At 32.7% G+C, this 17,324-nt stretch overlaps 2 protein-coding genes across 3 annotated transcripts in view; both read right to left on the bottom strand.

The window, feature by feature from the left end:
* The window catches only part of LOC127711242 (major facilitator superfamily domain-containing protein 12-like), a 256,747-nt gene that overhangs the window by 103,178 nt on the left and 136,245 nt on the right, over positions 1–17,324 (bottom strand). The gene's annotated exons all lie outside the window — the stretch shown is intronic.
* The window catches only part of LOC127711240 (uncharacterized), an 80,402-nt gene continuing 74,502 nt past the window's right edge, over positions 11,425–17,324 (bottom strand). For both annotated transcript variants that reach the window (XM_052217230.1, XM_052217231.1), the window contains one exon: positions 11,425–14,060. In XM_052217230.1, coding sequence (XP_052073190.1) covers positions 11,812–14,060 — 2,249 coding nt within the window. In that variant the 3' untranslated portion in view covers positions 11,425–11,811. The remainder of the gene's footprint in view (positions 14,061–17,324) is intronic.

The raw sequence follows: 17,324 nt of genomic DNA, 5'->3' as shown, positions 1-17,324 counted from the left end.
CAACTTTGCGTGTTAAATTTAGACGTTAAAATGGAAAATTTTCAACTATCAACATTAGGGGCTTTAAAAATTAAAATATTGCAAAAAAATACTTTTGAAATGCCTTAATATATAATATATTATGTATTAAAAGCAATAGAGTACTCATTTGATTGATAAGACTTATCATAATTATTAAAAAGTCAAATTTATATGAGCCTGTGGCTAAAAATGGAGGTTTTCCAATGAAGGGGGGCCTTACATGAAGATGTAATATTTTCCAGCAATTTTAAATTTGTAAAGCTTTTTGGTTATAAATAATCCTTACATATGTATTTAATGTACTTTAAATGGAAAGAAAACTGACAAATAACATATCACATTAGTTTAAAAGGGTCTTAGGCCAAGTAAGATTGAAAATAATTTAGGGTCAATTTAGGCCGTATCATATATTTACATTTAAAAATGCATATTGAAGCTATAGGAAATAAAATTTTGTGTCTTTTCTATCATTTCTATACTCAGGTGACATGATACAATAAATCTGAGCACAAAAAGACTCTTGCATTCAACTTTTTTTGCAGACAGTATGGTCTGATACAAAGATTTTTCACTTTTTAGTGAAAAACATGCATGCAATTTTAGTCTCAACAGGCTTATATTTGAACCACTTGCTATCCTACAGAAGAAAAGAAAGATATTATGTGACATAAAACAGGTACAAAAGACATTGTTAAGTGCTTTTTATACAAATTTAGTGAGGTCTTTATAATGGACTTCAACTTTTATGTTCCAAGCTCCTCACATTTAACTTGATCCAAACAGGGCGTTAGACGAGGATCATATATACAACACATTTTGCACATATTGTCTGAGATAATCTTCTTTTCTGTAGATTCAGAGTTCACAAATGAGTAATACAACTGGATTGAAGCATAGAAATACAAATATTGACACATAAAAACCTGTCAGATAGAAAGTCAGAATGCCACTTATGCATCAAAATTGAAAAAGCTATGAAATGCTTATTTTTACCATAAAATGCCAAAATTGGTCATTTTTGCAGAAATTCTATCAAATAAAAGTTTAAATCCTTTAGTTTTATGCTATTTGATAAACTGACACCATCAAATCATTCAGGGAAGGTGCCAAAGTACAGATTCTATATTTCCTGATTTCACCTCTTAGGTCCGAGTACACAGTTATTTCGTAGTGCATTTCTTTTAGACAATAAATGAAAATTAAAAAAATCCCACCTGCGCTTTCTCAACAATATTTTTACAGTGTGTTGTACTACTTTTGGGACAAATTATATCAAAATTATAGAAAACTTCATCGGCTCTAACTCAAAATATGGACAATTTCATGTTAAGGGGGTCTCCAAATCTTTAGACAGCTTCCGAAGTGCTAATTTTTAACATTTTTCAGCTGGACCAAATCACTACTTTACTTTAAAATTCATGACCCAAATTTTTTTACAGTGTCATTTCACCCCCCTTCTTACTATTTGAGTCATAAAACATGGAGAAATAAATTTGGAAGGGGTATAAAAAAAATCGACAAGTAACACACTGTCCACACTAGGGACTATATTCGTGGACAACGAAAATCAAAGGACGATAACTGTGTACCCGGACCAGGAATCAAAAATCCATATTAACAATTTGTGTTTATGATGTTTTTTCCTTTATAAAAAAAATAAAACTATTCGGGTTGCTTTGACTGTTTGGCTATTGTAATAATGTTAAGTTTTTTCTCATTCCTTCACGACATATTCTGGCGGAAACAATGTTAATTTGCATGGTTAAGATATTCATTTTCAAAGCATTTAATGTTGATTTTTTTTAGTGTATTTATAATGTAGAAATTTATGAATTATAACTAATTTTCCACCAAAAACAGAGTAGTGTAAATGGAGATCATAAAAAAATTATACCAGCACATTTTGCTTAACACTGCAGATGATAACACAAGACATTCTCATAACGTTTGTTGTTAGCAGGAATCAGCCAAATAGCAGAAGTTGTACTTTGGGTTTTTGATATGCATTTTACTCTTTGTTTTAATTTCTAATTGAATATGAACTTTTAACGTCTAAGTTAGAGTGAAGCACTAGTTTGCAAGATTTCGCTATGGAGCCGGAGTTTTGTGTGCAGTCTTGTATATCCTTTGTCCGAAAAACGTGTCTCAATTTCCAAATTTTTTCTTCAGTGGAGTTTTAAGGTTACAATCTTAACATGGCCGATGGTTTACAAATTTGGTGATGTCTTGCATTTAGTTAAAAAACAAAAACCAATCCGCTATTGCGTGATACCTAATCATTTGATATGACTTATCAACGTATTTCATAGGAGTAACACGACAGGTGTCATATATAGAAATGGATTTGCTCACCCTTTCGCAGCACCTGAGATCATCCCCGGTTTTTGATTGGGGTCGGGTTGTTAAGTTTTTTAGTTTTATGTAGTATTTTGTGGGTTTTTTTGTCTGTTTTATATCTTTTTTTTACCATGACGTTGTCAGTTTCCCTTCGACTTATGCGTTTTGAAAGTCATCATGGTATATTCCGCCTTTTTTTGTTGTCATTGTCTCGACTGCATCAACGAACGAAATTAACTAAAGTTTCAAAAATATCTCATTCGATATCCATTTTTCTAATACAAATTCAAAACTGACTCAAAGGGGTTTAAAAAATACTTTGATTGAAAAAAAGGCAATTACAACTTCATAGAATTAAAATATCATATTTTCCCAGTTAGTTCACATTTACCAAGTTAAAATCTTCCCTTGGCAAAATTGTTCATAGAAAGATCTTGATATATATTTTTTTATTGAATTGTTCCAAAAATAAATTACTTGGCGTTGTTAATGATAGTTGATCAAGCAAAAAATCGCTTTGAAAGCATAAAAAGCAGAAAAATCAAAAATGTATTTGTTCATTTTTGAGAATAAGGGGACACAGTGGTGTTAAGTTTCATCCCATTCTTAAATTAACTATAGTTTTGAAAATGTCTCATTCGATTTTCATTTTTCTATTATAAATTCAAAACTGACTCTAATGGGTGAATAAACATGATTTTATTGAAAAATGTTAACATTATATAGGACATGTATTTCTAATTAACTATAGGACCAGTACAAAGGTTATGCAATGAAAATAGTTTATACACCAAATATAATTTGATTTAATACAACAAGCAAAACTGTTATAAAAAGTATTCTCTGTGGTTATGTAAAACAAATAAAGTATTACACAGCTATTTTGTATTGTTATCAAAATGAATATCTATCAAAAAATCTGTTTAAACTGAAAAAAAAATGTACATGAAGTTAGTTATATGTATATCATTCATTATTGTAATATTTCAAACTTATATCGCGTGTATTTTTGTTCGGATGCATATAATGTGCAATATGTATTTAGTTCAATGGCGGATCCAGAAGGGGGGGGGGGGGGGGGGGGGGTCCCGGGGGGGGGGGGGGGGTCCCGGGGTTGGAACCCCCCCTTTTTTTTTACCGATCAATGCATTTGAATGGGAGCATATAGTTGGAACCCCCCTTTACTCTGGGTTGGGACCCCCCTTTTTTAAAATGGCTGGATCCGCCCCTGTAGTTGTATGTATATAAAAATAGTTTACCCATCAAAATTGCTTCAAATGAAAAAAAAAAACATAGCATCAGTGTATCAAATGAGCTGTTTATTATCATTGGACATCGGACTTCGACTTCTATAAACTGAATCTTACTGTGCGTTTTGATGTGTGTTTGTTTATTCTACATTGTGTAGAGGTATAAGGAAAGGGTTGAGATCTTACAAAACATGTTAAAACCAGCCGCATTTTTGCGCCTGTCCCAAGTCTAGAACTTCAAGCCTTTGTTAGTCTTGTGTGTTTTTGTTTCCTTTATATGTTTCGGAGTTTCTTGTGTGGTTCATTTCGCTAAATTTGTATACACTTTAGTTAGGGGCCAGCTGAAGCCCGCATCCGGGTGCGTGATTTTCTTTCTGCATTGAATATCCATTGGTAGTCTTGGGCTATTTCTGCTCTTTGGTCGGGTTGTTGTCTCTTTGACACATTTCTCGTTTCCATTCTCAATTCTATTACAGTAAGGGGCATCCAAAAAGCTATACATCAAAATAACTAACAAAACGCAAATAAATGATGTCATGATAATGTTGTTAATAAATTAACGGTACTAACAAATCTAATCAATGCATATCAATTATAAACTTGTTTGGGTGTTTCCCAAATCTGTATAAAAGACTTAATGAATACTTTGTTCTCATAAAACAATGTTGCAGAGGATATATACATATAAAAAATATAAGAATATGTGAAGCATGTTCGAATTAAGAACAAAATAAAAATGTTTCTGACCATCTCTTGGACGTCTCGATGTGTATAAATTCATAAACGGACAATTTAAGTGTTTTCATTTTTGTGACAAAATTATTGAAGCAGATATTTTCTATAAAGTAGTCTCATGACATAACATAGTGGTATTCTTCACCGATATCCACTGAGTCACAGAGGTCCCAATGGAACCTGTGATCAAAATCAATCAATCGATTAATCAATAAATCAATCAATCAATCAATCAATCAATCAATCAATTTGAATACGTGTCTCAGTTACCACAAACTTTCAACAAAAATAAATATTAGATATTCTGAAGGGACTAAAGCTTTAAAAGATGTGCATCATTATCCTACCGTGCTACTAAATTATCAAATTATATTGCTTTGTATTTTCAATGTTCATCTCTGTACTTTATTCAATGCTAGCTCTGTAATTTGTCCATACTAGTTGTTAATACTGCAAAACTCATATTTTAAATTGAGATGAAATCTTTATTCTTAATTCACATATTGTTGTACTCATTCGTGTTGTAATGTCTTTAAAGTATACAAAGCCCTCAGAAGTCGTTATATTTATTAGCATGTTAATTAATAATAATATAAAAACTAACCCATCAAGCCCCAAAAAGTACCTTTGCGACAGCGTGGTCATATATCTTGGTCATTCGTTCTGTTCAAAACCTCTTAATATGTGCTTTTACACAATTGTCAATAGCATATAACACAATAAGCTTCTAATAATTATAATACATATTCTAATAACTCGTATGAAAAATGAACAATAAAAATTTCTAAAATTACTATTTCCAATAAATATGTCATTCAAATGAACCTCAAATTCAGTTAATTTGTTTAACTAGTTTTGGGTTCTACAAGTACACATGTAAGTAAAAAACACAGAAAATGAATATTAGACAATTACTGCAAGTTTAATCTAAACATTATCTTAAACGGATAAGAATGCTCACTTCTTATTAGTTATTCTTTCTTAATGTTATGTTATACTTGTAGCATTCTCTGTCAACCATTCTATATTGTAGTACATTAAATAATTTACTCTGTCCACACAGCATTTCTATGGTTTGAACATATATTGACATACAAAAATATATTTTAGAGAATTATCTAATACTAAAGGAAAACTGACATCCATAAAATATTGATAACCACGCCATCATATTTGATTAAAAAAGTTCCATTGATGAATGGAATAACAAGTGAACGCCAAAAAAGATATCAGTATAGAAAAAGCCTCTAATTATATGATAGCAGTTAAATAGACTAGATAATCAAAACACAAGATCACGCACACAAAAGAGCCATTGATATTCAATGTCAACATATCAAGATACTAAATATCAGAATATAGAGTAATTAAAGGCTGTCATAAAATTTAAAAAGGACAGATAATTTGATGCCACTCTTTAGGATCACATTTGTGCTTTTTTTCTTTTCTTTTTTGGGGGGAGGGGGCAATAATTTCACTAATGAAATGCATTTACGTAGTAACATTGTTGAATGAGTTCATTTCTTGCGTATTCATAGATACAATGTTACCAAACTTTTGGGCCCCACAGAAAACCCCTGTCCACAAAAAAATGAATGAAATAAATACTGCCATAAATATTGACGAAATAATGCAACAGCTTAATAAAGAATTAAACAGTATCCGTATTAAACATGAATAATGAGGGTTGCATCCAATAGGTCACACCTTTGATATACATATAAAAAAGAAGATGTGGTATAATTGCCAATGAGAAAACTCTCCACAAGTGACCAAATGACACAGACATTAACAACTGTTGGTCACCATATGGCCTCCAACAATGAGGAAAGCCCATACCGCATAGTCAGCTATGATAGAAGGCCCCGCAATGACAAATGTAAAACAATTTAAATGAGAAAACTAACGGCCTAATTTATGTACAAAATAATGAACGAAAAACAAATATGTAAAACAGCAACAAACGATAACCACTGAATTACAGGCTGCTCCTGACTTGAGACAGGCTTCTTTCAGTAATCAATTGAAGTACATTAGTCGGAAAAAAATGTCCCAATGACGCTTTGTTACTCTCCTTTTCAAAAGTTGAAAGACGTTTTATTTTAGGTATTGTAAGACCCCTCTAATTTCCAAAATATGCTAATATAATTTTAATTCGGTAGTAGCAGAAAGAGGAAAAAGGTAATTCCGATTTTATTCTCGATTTCAGACTCCAATAACAGTTTCCATCTGCACACAGATTTCAAAACTTTCTTTTCTGCAAATTACTATTTGTTATATTGTTTAAATAGGCAGCGTCTTCGTTTTTGTATGTATTCATTCAACGTTGAAGCAGACGCAACTGACTATGTTCATCTAACGTTAACGGGCAAAATAAAAATATGGAGATTAAATTACTCAAGAAATATTATGCAGAATAAAAGTCTGGAACTCCATAAAAATGACACAGGCAGAAATATTATCACAGGATGTACATACTATATACACGTAACACAAAGTCTTCGACGAGTTATGTGTTGGATATTGAAAACAATATCAAGCTTAATAGAATCAAAGAAGGATTAGTACTAATTCAACATGTTGAGATTACTAGATAGCGAATTAGCATTAAAAAATCACCACTCACATACAAATGTCATGGAATACAAAAGGGAAAAAATCCACATTTCGCACATATTATCAGTAGAAGATTGTTAGCTATTTTCGGCATCTATCTAAAGCAGTGTTCTATATTTGCACTGTAAAAGGTTAAGCATACAAAAGATCTAATCTAAGCACATGTATATTAAAAGGCTTTTAGTTTTTATATATCAGTGAATGTCAAGGATTTAATAAAAAAAGAAGTTGCATTTAGTTATAAGTATACAATTTACACTGAAATAGAACAGCTTTTATTCATGTTATAAAACGATTGATTGGTTGTTGCTTAAGGTCCATTGGCAAATAGTTCATGCATGTTCAGGGCGAGAACAAATTAACAATAAATAAAATAGATAGGTCCTGTCATTAGGCTCGACCGGAATGAAGGGCGGGAAATTTAAACTGTCACTGAAAAATGAGGGTAAACTGGATAGGGACAGAAATTTTGCCTTGCAACAGGCTACCTATGGTTGCATCAAAGATGTGTTGCGAGCGTTCTTAACGTGCAAAAAGGGTGGCACAATCTTTACATCAGGCATCGGATCTAACGTCCTCATTCTGACCGGACGTGGTTGACTTTGGCAATGGTTTTACTGCCAGTTGGAAGAAGACCAAAGTGACCACCTTTCTATTTCCTAGTCACCCTTTGGACATATTATAGAGATATTTACTAAAATACTATGTATCTCAGAGTCGCATACACAGTGGTTAGGATCACAAATTGCGTTTAATGGAGGAGCTCTCAAAACCCAGATGAACACTATCTGTAGATGGATATTCCCCTTTTGCGTATTTCATGACAGTATACTGTAAAAGCAGATACTTCGTTTGGGATTTAATTGCGTTTATTTCGTGGATAAGAATTATTCACGAAATTAAAACCCCAACGAAAATTTAACTGTAAATTTATAAAGAAATAACTGTACGAAACGATTTTTATGAAGCAGTGCAAGAAAGTTCTTTTCTTGATTTTAATTTAAGACATCGAATATGGCTAGTGCATGTGCCTTGCTCCTCCCGGAACGTCCAATTTCTTTACGAACTTTGTCAAGAGAGGGACGAAAGATACCAGAGGGACAGTCAAACTCATAGATCGAAAACAAACTGACAACGCCATGGCCAAAAATAAAAAGACAAACAGACAAATAATAGTACAGATGACACAACATAGAAAACCAAAGACTAAGCAACACGAACACGAACTCAAAGTATGGCATCAATACGGATTTTGCGTATTCTGTCATTGTAACACTTGTTGACCAGTGATTCTCAGAATGCGTTACATTCCAGTCTTTTGGAAATGTGTATGTAGGATGACATCTCTCAGTTGTACCTTTGTAAATTAATTGAAACGGAAGTCATGAACCTGTCAGGGAAATTCCAACCACACCCGTTATTTCTCTTTTATCATATAATGCAACGATACTACAATCTTTTGATCCCTTTTCTTCTAAAGTCGATTCACTTGTAGGAACCATTTTAAGACCTGTCTGGTCAAAGTTTATAATCAGTTCATGTGTAATATCATACTCGTCAACACATTTTGTATTTTTTTTTCAGATATTCCGCTTTTAAGTTTTCAAAATCTTCCGGTAACTTTCTGGCCGTTTTTGTCCCTTTCCTTTTAACAAGATTCATTCGCCTCATACGTGATCTTGCATAATCTCGACTAACATCTAAATGTCCTCCGTTTTCAACAAGTAAAGCACGATTTTCAGCTCTAACTATGCCACGGGCGGCAGCAATAACTATAGTCGTATTTACAACGCCACCAGCAGCACGTAAATTTTTCACAAACATTTTTACTCTGTCATCAAGTTTATCTCCCACATCAGGGGCCTACCTCGAACTTTGGTAGGCAATTCCTTAATTTCAGATGCAATTCTCTGTTCAAGGTTTATCTTAATCTTCTTACGGCATTCGTCTCTTATACTTCTGATTGTTGTTTCCGACACCCGTTTTCCGAGATCACTTGATATTTTTCTCGACGCTTTTGCCACACCAAAATCATTTGCGATTTTTGCAAATTATGCACGTTCTTCAGGCGTATATGATCTATATTCTCCTCGTTTCCTTTTACCCGGTCTAGAAGGTGAAGCTTTTGGGGAATAACTTAAACTTTCGATCGCTTCATTTGCTGCCGTGATTGCTATTGCATCATCCTCGGAAGTTGCACGGCTCGGTGAAGGAAGATGGTTCACGTATTTTAGAACTTTTAATCCATTTTAAGATAGACATGTATTCACTTCTTGTTACAGTTAATGAATGATAAAATGTAAGTTCACAAAACTTAATTACTGCTCACTGACACTATTAAATGCACTATTGATTTTTCCCAACGGCGAAAGTTAAGATTAGTTTTATTGAGTATTGTCAATTATAAAGTGACATTTATATATTTTTTTCTCAACTTAAAAACCACGAAAATTAATCCCCACGAACTTACTTTTGGATACAAAACCACGAAATTTTAACCCCACGAAAATTAATGCTTATACAGAATTCTGGATATATTTTCAATCTTTTTTTAAGATTTGCAGGAAAGTTTGGTATAATTCCCGTATTTGTAAACTCCGAAAGTCCACTATGAGCTTAGATGTTGCTTTACGGTTACCAAAAGCAAGTGTGTTAACTATTCTGAATGCGCATTAATAATCAACATAAAGCCTTCGATGGAAGTATATAATGCTTTTCTGATATTCATTTGCATCGGAGAAGGTTTTAGAATGTGACAAAGGTCTTCAGTTACAGTTACAGTTCTACAATTTGGACGGGTCGGATCCACTTAGCTAGTGTTTTTCCTATGATCTTGTAAAATAAAGGTTAACATTCGACCTTATGAAATTGCTTTCTGATGTTCGAAAAAAATGAAAAACAAAACTGTACACTTAGTCAAAACTGGATACGTAACACCTATTCCTCAATTTGAGATTGCTGAATTTTGTAAAGTTTACTTTTTTCACATTATAAAAGCAGTTTCCTAGTCCAGTAGTCATATCTTGCGGTTTTTGTAATTCTTTTCCATTCTATTTTCAAATTGGAATATTTCTTTTCAAGTACTTGAATTAATAAAAGTAGGTTTATACACTCTGGAATTTCGGCTGTTTTTGTAATTTTGACTTTTGAACAGCGGTATACTATTGTTGCCTTTATTTGTAAATAATCTTGTTGATTTGCCAAACATATATTGACAATATTGTTACTGTTGATATTTCCAAGCAAGAGGCAAAGGTGTTTTATGTGAAATTTGGAATTAAGTTAAATGGCTCTCAGAATAAGGTATACCGATGCTATGCTAACCTTTAAGGAAAAATAAACCTCATCAAAGATACTTGGCTTATCATTTTGTACGCAAGACGTGCTTTTCGTCTTCAAAAGACTCACCATTCACACTCGAATCAGTATAAAAGGCAAAACAAAGTACGAAGTTTAAAAGCAATGAGCACCAAAAGCTTTCGAAAGGTTTTGTCAAATACAGCTCAGGTAATCTATTCCTGTGAAAGTAAATAACTGTCTTTCCCTCAGAACATCGAAGAGGAAGCTGGATAGATGTATCATTTCCTAGGTATTTACATATAATGTTTCAAGCCTATTTAGCAGTATTGGTATGTCGGACTCTTGGTAGATCTTATATCAATATCTATCATTTCCGGCATTTCATCTCTGTTCAAAGTCATCATCAGCAAGGTAGAACATCCAGCATATATGTTGCCCATATGGGTTTCTAGACTTCGTCTGTAATTTTATGAGCAATTCATTTATATATGAATTTTACAAATGAGTGGGTAGACCCCTCCTTGACGCACATTTGTTTACCCTTCCGTTTTACTGTGAAGGTAACACCATTGTACAGCTCCTCAATAATGGTTCACAAATTCGAATTCAATCCATTTTTATACTACCTTTCTATCAATATTTCAGGACTTACAACGTCAAAGGACTTCTGGCTATCAAGTATTGTGAAAAAGATCGTTTGCTTTCCCAAAATCTCTAAGCAGGCTTCAGAAAGTATTAGGACTGCCATGTTTTGATTAAATCTTGTATAAATCCAAATTGTAATAGAGATTGGCCAGATTTCATAAGATTTGCCTTGTCCAAAATAAAGTAATTACATACTTTTCCAATAACTGAAGTAACTACGTAGTTTTCTTTTTCTTATAATAGTTTTCTGTTTTTGACAATTGGCGAGACTGTCACAGTTTTAAACATTGATGGTACGTTTTCCTCTAATAGAATATAGTTTCAAATCATCTGAAGTATTTTTAGTAAACTATCATAAAGTTTTTTTTACATGTTCTGCCGCTATGCCATTTTCGTGACGTCTGCTGCTTTCATATTTTGAGTTGCTTTATAGCTTTCTTGATATTATTCTCTATAATGGTAGTTTCGGTATTGATACTAGTAGTCAAAAGTTGCATACCACGTACTTTGTTGATTTGTTGATGCATAATTTGCAAACTAAATTCAAATTGACAACTTTTGGACGTCTTGTTAATTTTCTGACGTGATAGAGTATGAACACTAAAATGATATATTTAAATTTAATCTATCGTTACCAGTATTGTTGACTTGATTTTATTTTTCTATTTCCGTAAATTATTCAAAAGTTCTGATATATTGTGAAACAAATAAGGAAACAGATGAAAAGAGAGAAAAAAAGAAAGAGCAAATGATGTTATTTGTTCCAATTATCATAGCCTCGTTTTGGTCTTCCTTCTTGATATATTAATACCTTTGTGGTGATAATATGCAATTATTTTACCTAACGATAATAATGAAAAACGCCATAATATATATTTTTTTGATAAGGGTATACACCTGTTTAGCATTAACAAGAGTATTCACGTACTACTTTAGCCGCTGAATGCTTGGGCTTTGGCTCTTTTGGTTTTCTCTTACGAGAATTACCGCGGCGATTTCCTCGTACTAAATATCTCATATTTCCATCTCCGTCAACTTGGTACGTGCAAGTTTTGTGCTTAGTTGTTTTGGTTGCAATATAACTGTTTCCTTGGCTATTTTTTCTAAAGTTTAGTTTCGATTTGTTATCAAATTCTCTCTCTGCCCACCGAACCATTTTCGACTTTCTTTCCTGGGTTGCTTCATCCACTTTATGTGATTTGGAACGTTCGGCTTCATACCCTCCTCTTTTGATTTTTTTATTTCTATATCTGTCAGCCCATACAATAAATTGATCATCGTCACTCAGATGTGTTCTGGATTGAATTGTCACAGTTATTGACGGCCAATCCTCGCTTCGATACGTAATAATGCGTACAGTATGTTCATTTATCGGTTGTTCCATTGTTAAATATGTGCTTTGAGATGTACTGTTATTCAACAGAAAGTTAACAATTCTGATGTTACCGTAATAATAGGCTACAGATAAAGGTGACAATTTATTTGGATCATTTTCATCAATCTCCGCGCCAGATTGTACCAGTAACTTGACAATAGGTAAATTTCCGCTTCGACAGGCTACAGTTAGGGGTGTATGACACCGATGAGCGTTCGACACTGTTTTGACTATGTTGTTTGTCAATAAGTTTTCATTTATACAATCAAGATCTATATGATCTAACAAAAGTCTGGTCATTTTCTCATCGTTTCTGTAACAACAAAGGACAAGTAGTCGTGTTTGTTCCATTTTCTCATTACCAAACACTGCCTGGTAGGAACCTTCCTCGGCATGTACTCGACCCATAATGTACTCAAGTAGCCGGAAATGCCCAAAATATACTACCCAGCTAATGGCACGAATGCAATATCTTTCCTCTTTAAAATCAAAGAATGCAACATCTACTAATAAGTTATGTACCATATCATCAATATCATCAGGGTTTTCGCATGGCGTATTCTCATGCACGGAAAGAAATACCTTCTTAAAACTGTCGTATGACTTACTGTTTAACATTTCGAGAAATGCATTAACAAACGGTTCATGATAAAGTAATCTCGCCATGAAAACTTCATAGAGGTACACATATTGTAACTCTTTGTAAAGTCCTTCTGCTATATGGTAAAACTGATCTTCAGTTTTGTGGACGAAAAACGTATCGACAGTCTCATCTGAATCAAAACAAATTTTGTTTGATATAAAGTTACTTGGAAGGTACTTTATTATATTTGGGAAATCTTTCACGAACCTCCCATAATGATAGGCTAGAATATCAAATAATGAATCGTGTATAAAAGAATAACAATCGTCAATCTTTGTAACATACGTGCCTACCATTTGTTCTAACGCGTCTTTTATCTTTTTGTCTGAAGTTCCTCGGTTTAATCCACACGAGTCGTAAATGCAGTCTTTGATTTTACTTGCCGGTAATCTGTTAATTGATAGTTTGTTACCAGTGATCATACAAATAATCAGTGCAGCATAACAATCTGTATTCCTTTCTTGCATTTTATCAAATTCCATACATAGACCTTCAAATGGTTTTCTGAAAAATCTTTCACCTAGCGTTTGATACTTTTTATTGCAGGCAAAAAGTTTACAAAGAACAGGGAACATGAAAGTAGCATTTTCTAACGATATGTTTTCGTATTTTACATTTGGAACACACATTGCATCACAGTGTTTATGGAGGATTTTTCTTTTTTCTTCAATGTTAAATCTGTTTTCAACGCTTTCTAAATCAACCACATGTACTGAACAGAGGTCTTGCAACTTTGTTAATGCATTATAAACTGATTTTCTACAAGTCAATAAAATTTTAGTTTTTTGTTCGAGAGAATCAAAAATTAATGTCTTGTACCTAACAATATCATCATACATGGTCTCATTTAAGGCAAAAGATCCAACAAAATCATCAAGTAAAAATACTTGCTGTCTTTCGATGTCTCTATACTTCATTAGATCTTCTGGTGTAAATACAGGAACAACTTCCCATCCTTTCTCTTGCAGTTGTAATGCAATACAACGGGCTGTAACTGTCTTTCCAGCACCCGGACCTCCTAATATTATTACGACGTTTTTCGTCTGTACCAAATTGAAAGTATGGCAAAATCCCTGTGTTTCTTTTATAAAAACATGGTTATCTAACTTCCAATGGCCAAGTATCTCATTTTGACTTCCTGAATAATAAAAAAAAATGTATACAAATAATCACCTGTAGAAATATGAAAATAAGGGGGTGTGGTATGATTCCCAATGAGACTATCCACCAGAGACCAAAAGTTCATTACGATTTAAGATGAGACTATCTAATCCTCGGTATCTATTTACAATGTCGGTACGTTTGACTATTCCTTTTCAGAATAAAAGTCTTGAACTCTTTGTAGTTTTTATTCATTTTCTTTGAATAACAATTAACAGTTAATTGTTGTTTACCCAGACAAATTTTATTGCTATATTTTTTATGGATATTTTTATAGATAATTTTCTATCAACTCTTACAAAAACCCCAAACAAGATACTCTATTCTCTATAGTTGTAAGTAATTATATAATGTTAAGACTAAAAAAAATCTTACGTCTTGAAACAAAACATCTCATTATATAATATTGTTTATAAAAATCCTCTCAAATATAATATCAAACAAGTAGCATATAATTAATTTTCATAAGTAGTACTCAATCATAATCATGTTAGCAAATGGGGAACTACTCAGGGATACAAATTAATGTATTATATTGTTTTTAAAGGAAATGTGTTTGTAGTCTGTTTCCAGAGAAAATTATACATTTTCAACTATTATCCATGTATAACTTCCCTTCGACAGAGACAACAAAAACGATCCTTTTTTGAAACAATATATATTAATCTATTATACTAGTTTCTTAGTAAACAAACCATCCCAAAAAATTTCACTGTGAAGCAGACATATCCGTCTATTATCCCTGACTAAATTCTACAGGAAACAACCCACAAAAAAAAATTCCCTGTGAAACAATACATATTCATCTATTATCATAGGACATCGGTGACCGGGTGGTCCCAATAGTCGAACTACTGTATCACTAGCCAGTCAACACAGTCAGGATTCTACTTCGTCAAAATCATCTCTCAATTACGACACCTCAAATTTTCAATTACGAAAATGGAAGCCATTGTATGGATGACGCGCTGTCAATTAAGCTCTTGAAAACCGATAAATGTATCCACATAGCATCATTGTGATCCTAACATGACAGTTGTATTATAAAAGACAAATGTGTCAATTAGCTATTAAGCATCATTTAGTATACTTGTATACCTTTTGTAAACTTCAAACTATTATCGGATCGGTTGTCAGGAGGAATTTTCGAAAGTTAAAAAAACAATAAAAAAATTATATTTAAAATTTTTGTGGAAGGTCAGACTCAAAATTTTTAAAGAATGAAGACTAATGACCATAGATAACACACACAAAACATGGTATTTTTGACGTTATGCACAATAAAGATCCACACAAGTTAAGTGTGTCGTCAAGTGCTTTTTATAAAAAATTGTTATTCAAAATCACCTACTCTGCATATTAGAAATTTATTTCATTTGACACATATATTTCATTTCTTGGTACTTTGAATTTTTAATGTTGTTATATCAACATGTAGCCTAAAGATATAAAATAATGGAATCTGAATCGAGATGCTTCATCACATATTTTTGCTTTAAACGTTTTCAAGACAAAACAGTCAACTCAAACACGTCTGAACATAAAAAGGTGTACCGGACTTTCTCTTTTCGCTGATATTATTACCCGTTTTTAATTTTTTTCTTCACAAAAACTGTTACCGGGGGCAGAGATGTAAATACATGCTTTAAAAAGAAGAAGCTTTTATCTTTCTTCGGAATTTTTTTATTCTCATGCACAAAAGACCCACATGCATTTGTACCTACTCGTATCTTAATTACTTGTGTTTTTTTTAAAATTTTGTCTTTAATTTAAAAGTTTAGAAATATCGCAAAGCTCCATACTATAATTGGAATCCCGCACGTGGCAGTTGCGCTCGACTCCACCAATAAAAACTGACCGCCACGAAATAGTACTGAAAGTGGCGTTAATCACCAATCAATCAATCAATCAATCAACCAATCAATCAATTGATCAATTAATCAATCAATCAATCTATCAATCTATTATCCCTGACTAGTTTTCCCAGGAAACTGACAACCAAAAAACATTTCCTTTGGAAAATATACATTTTCAATTTAAATCAATGAATACATTCCCTAAAGATTGATTGATTGATTGTTGGTGTTTTAACACCACTTTTAAGCACCACATTTGGGCTATTTCGTGGCGGCCAGTTTTTATTGGTGGAGGAAGCCGGAGTGCCCGGAGAAAACCACCGACCTTCGATAGGAAAACTGACAATCCTAGTCAATTAAGATTGGAGTCGAGTGCACCTGCATGAGCGGGGTTCGAACTCACAACCTCAGTGTTGACTGGCTAGTGATTGCATAATTAGAACTAATTAGACCACTTGGCCACCGAGGCCCCATATTCCCTAAAGAAAAAACCAATAAAAAATCGTTACTTTGGGTAACAATATATTTTCATCTGTCATTCATGTATAATTATCCTTCAATCATGTCAGGTTACGATTATTTGATCACACTGGACACACGCACGATTTTTCTAAACGAGTAAAATATGTGTCAGGTAGATTAAGGATGGAAAAGTAAAGGTCAAATCCGGAATAAAATATACGTAAATGCAAATTTAAATGATTTGCAATTATATAAGTTTATATTATAACATATTTGTATTTGTAATTAGCTAACAATTATAAAGTAAAACTTATCTTTAAGACACCCTGTTCTTAAAGATATTAATATATCAGGGTACCTTGTTTGTGAAAGCTGTAGCAATAAGGTTATTGTAACAGCTTTAGACCAATAAATCAATGATCATAGTCTAAAAAAAAAATGTATAATTATCCGTGAAAGTACTCATCAAAACATTTCATTAGGAAATAATACATATTAATCTATCTATCATGACTAGTTGTCCTTCCTAGGAAAGAAACAACCAAAAGAATATTTCCCTGGAAAACAAACGTTTTGTTGTTTGTTTCCCGGGAAAATTATTCATGAATAACAATTGACAATGTAAAATTTCCCAAGGAAATGTTATTTTTTTTCATTGTTTGTTTCCTGGTAAAATCATTTATGCACAGCAATTTGATATGTATTATTTCCAATGAAGAAACGTTTTTGTGATTTGTTTCTTATGGAAATGATTCAGTTTCATAAGTAAACAAGGGATACCTTTGTTTGCTATTTTGCTTTTTTCATATATATTAATAATGCGAATGATATAAAAAAATATTTCTTTCTGTACCACTTCCAAATGTTGCAAATTATTTGTGTAATCCTCTAAAATTAAATTTGCAAACTTTAGATGAGTTCAA

This window comes from Mytilus californianus, unplaced genomic scaffold (assembly GCF_021869535.1).
Source record: "Mytilus californianus isolate M0D057914Y unplaced genomic scaffold, xbMytCali1.0.p SCAF_8, whole genome shotgun sequence".
In the NCBI taxonomy this organism is placed as follows: Eukaryota; Metazoa; Mollusca; class Bivalvia; order Mytilida; family Mytilidae; genus Mytilus; species Mytilus californianus.
The sequence above is the reverse complement of the archived record's forward strand: the minus strand, read 5'-3'. Positions and strand labels throughout refer to the sequence as shown.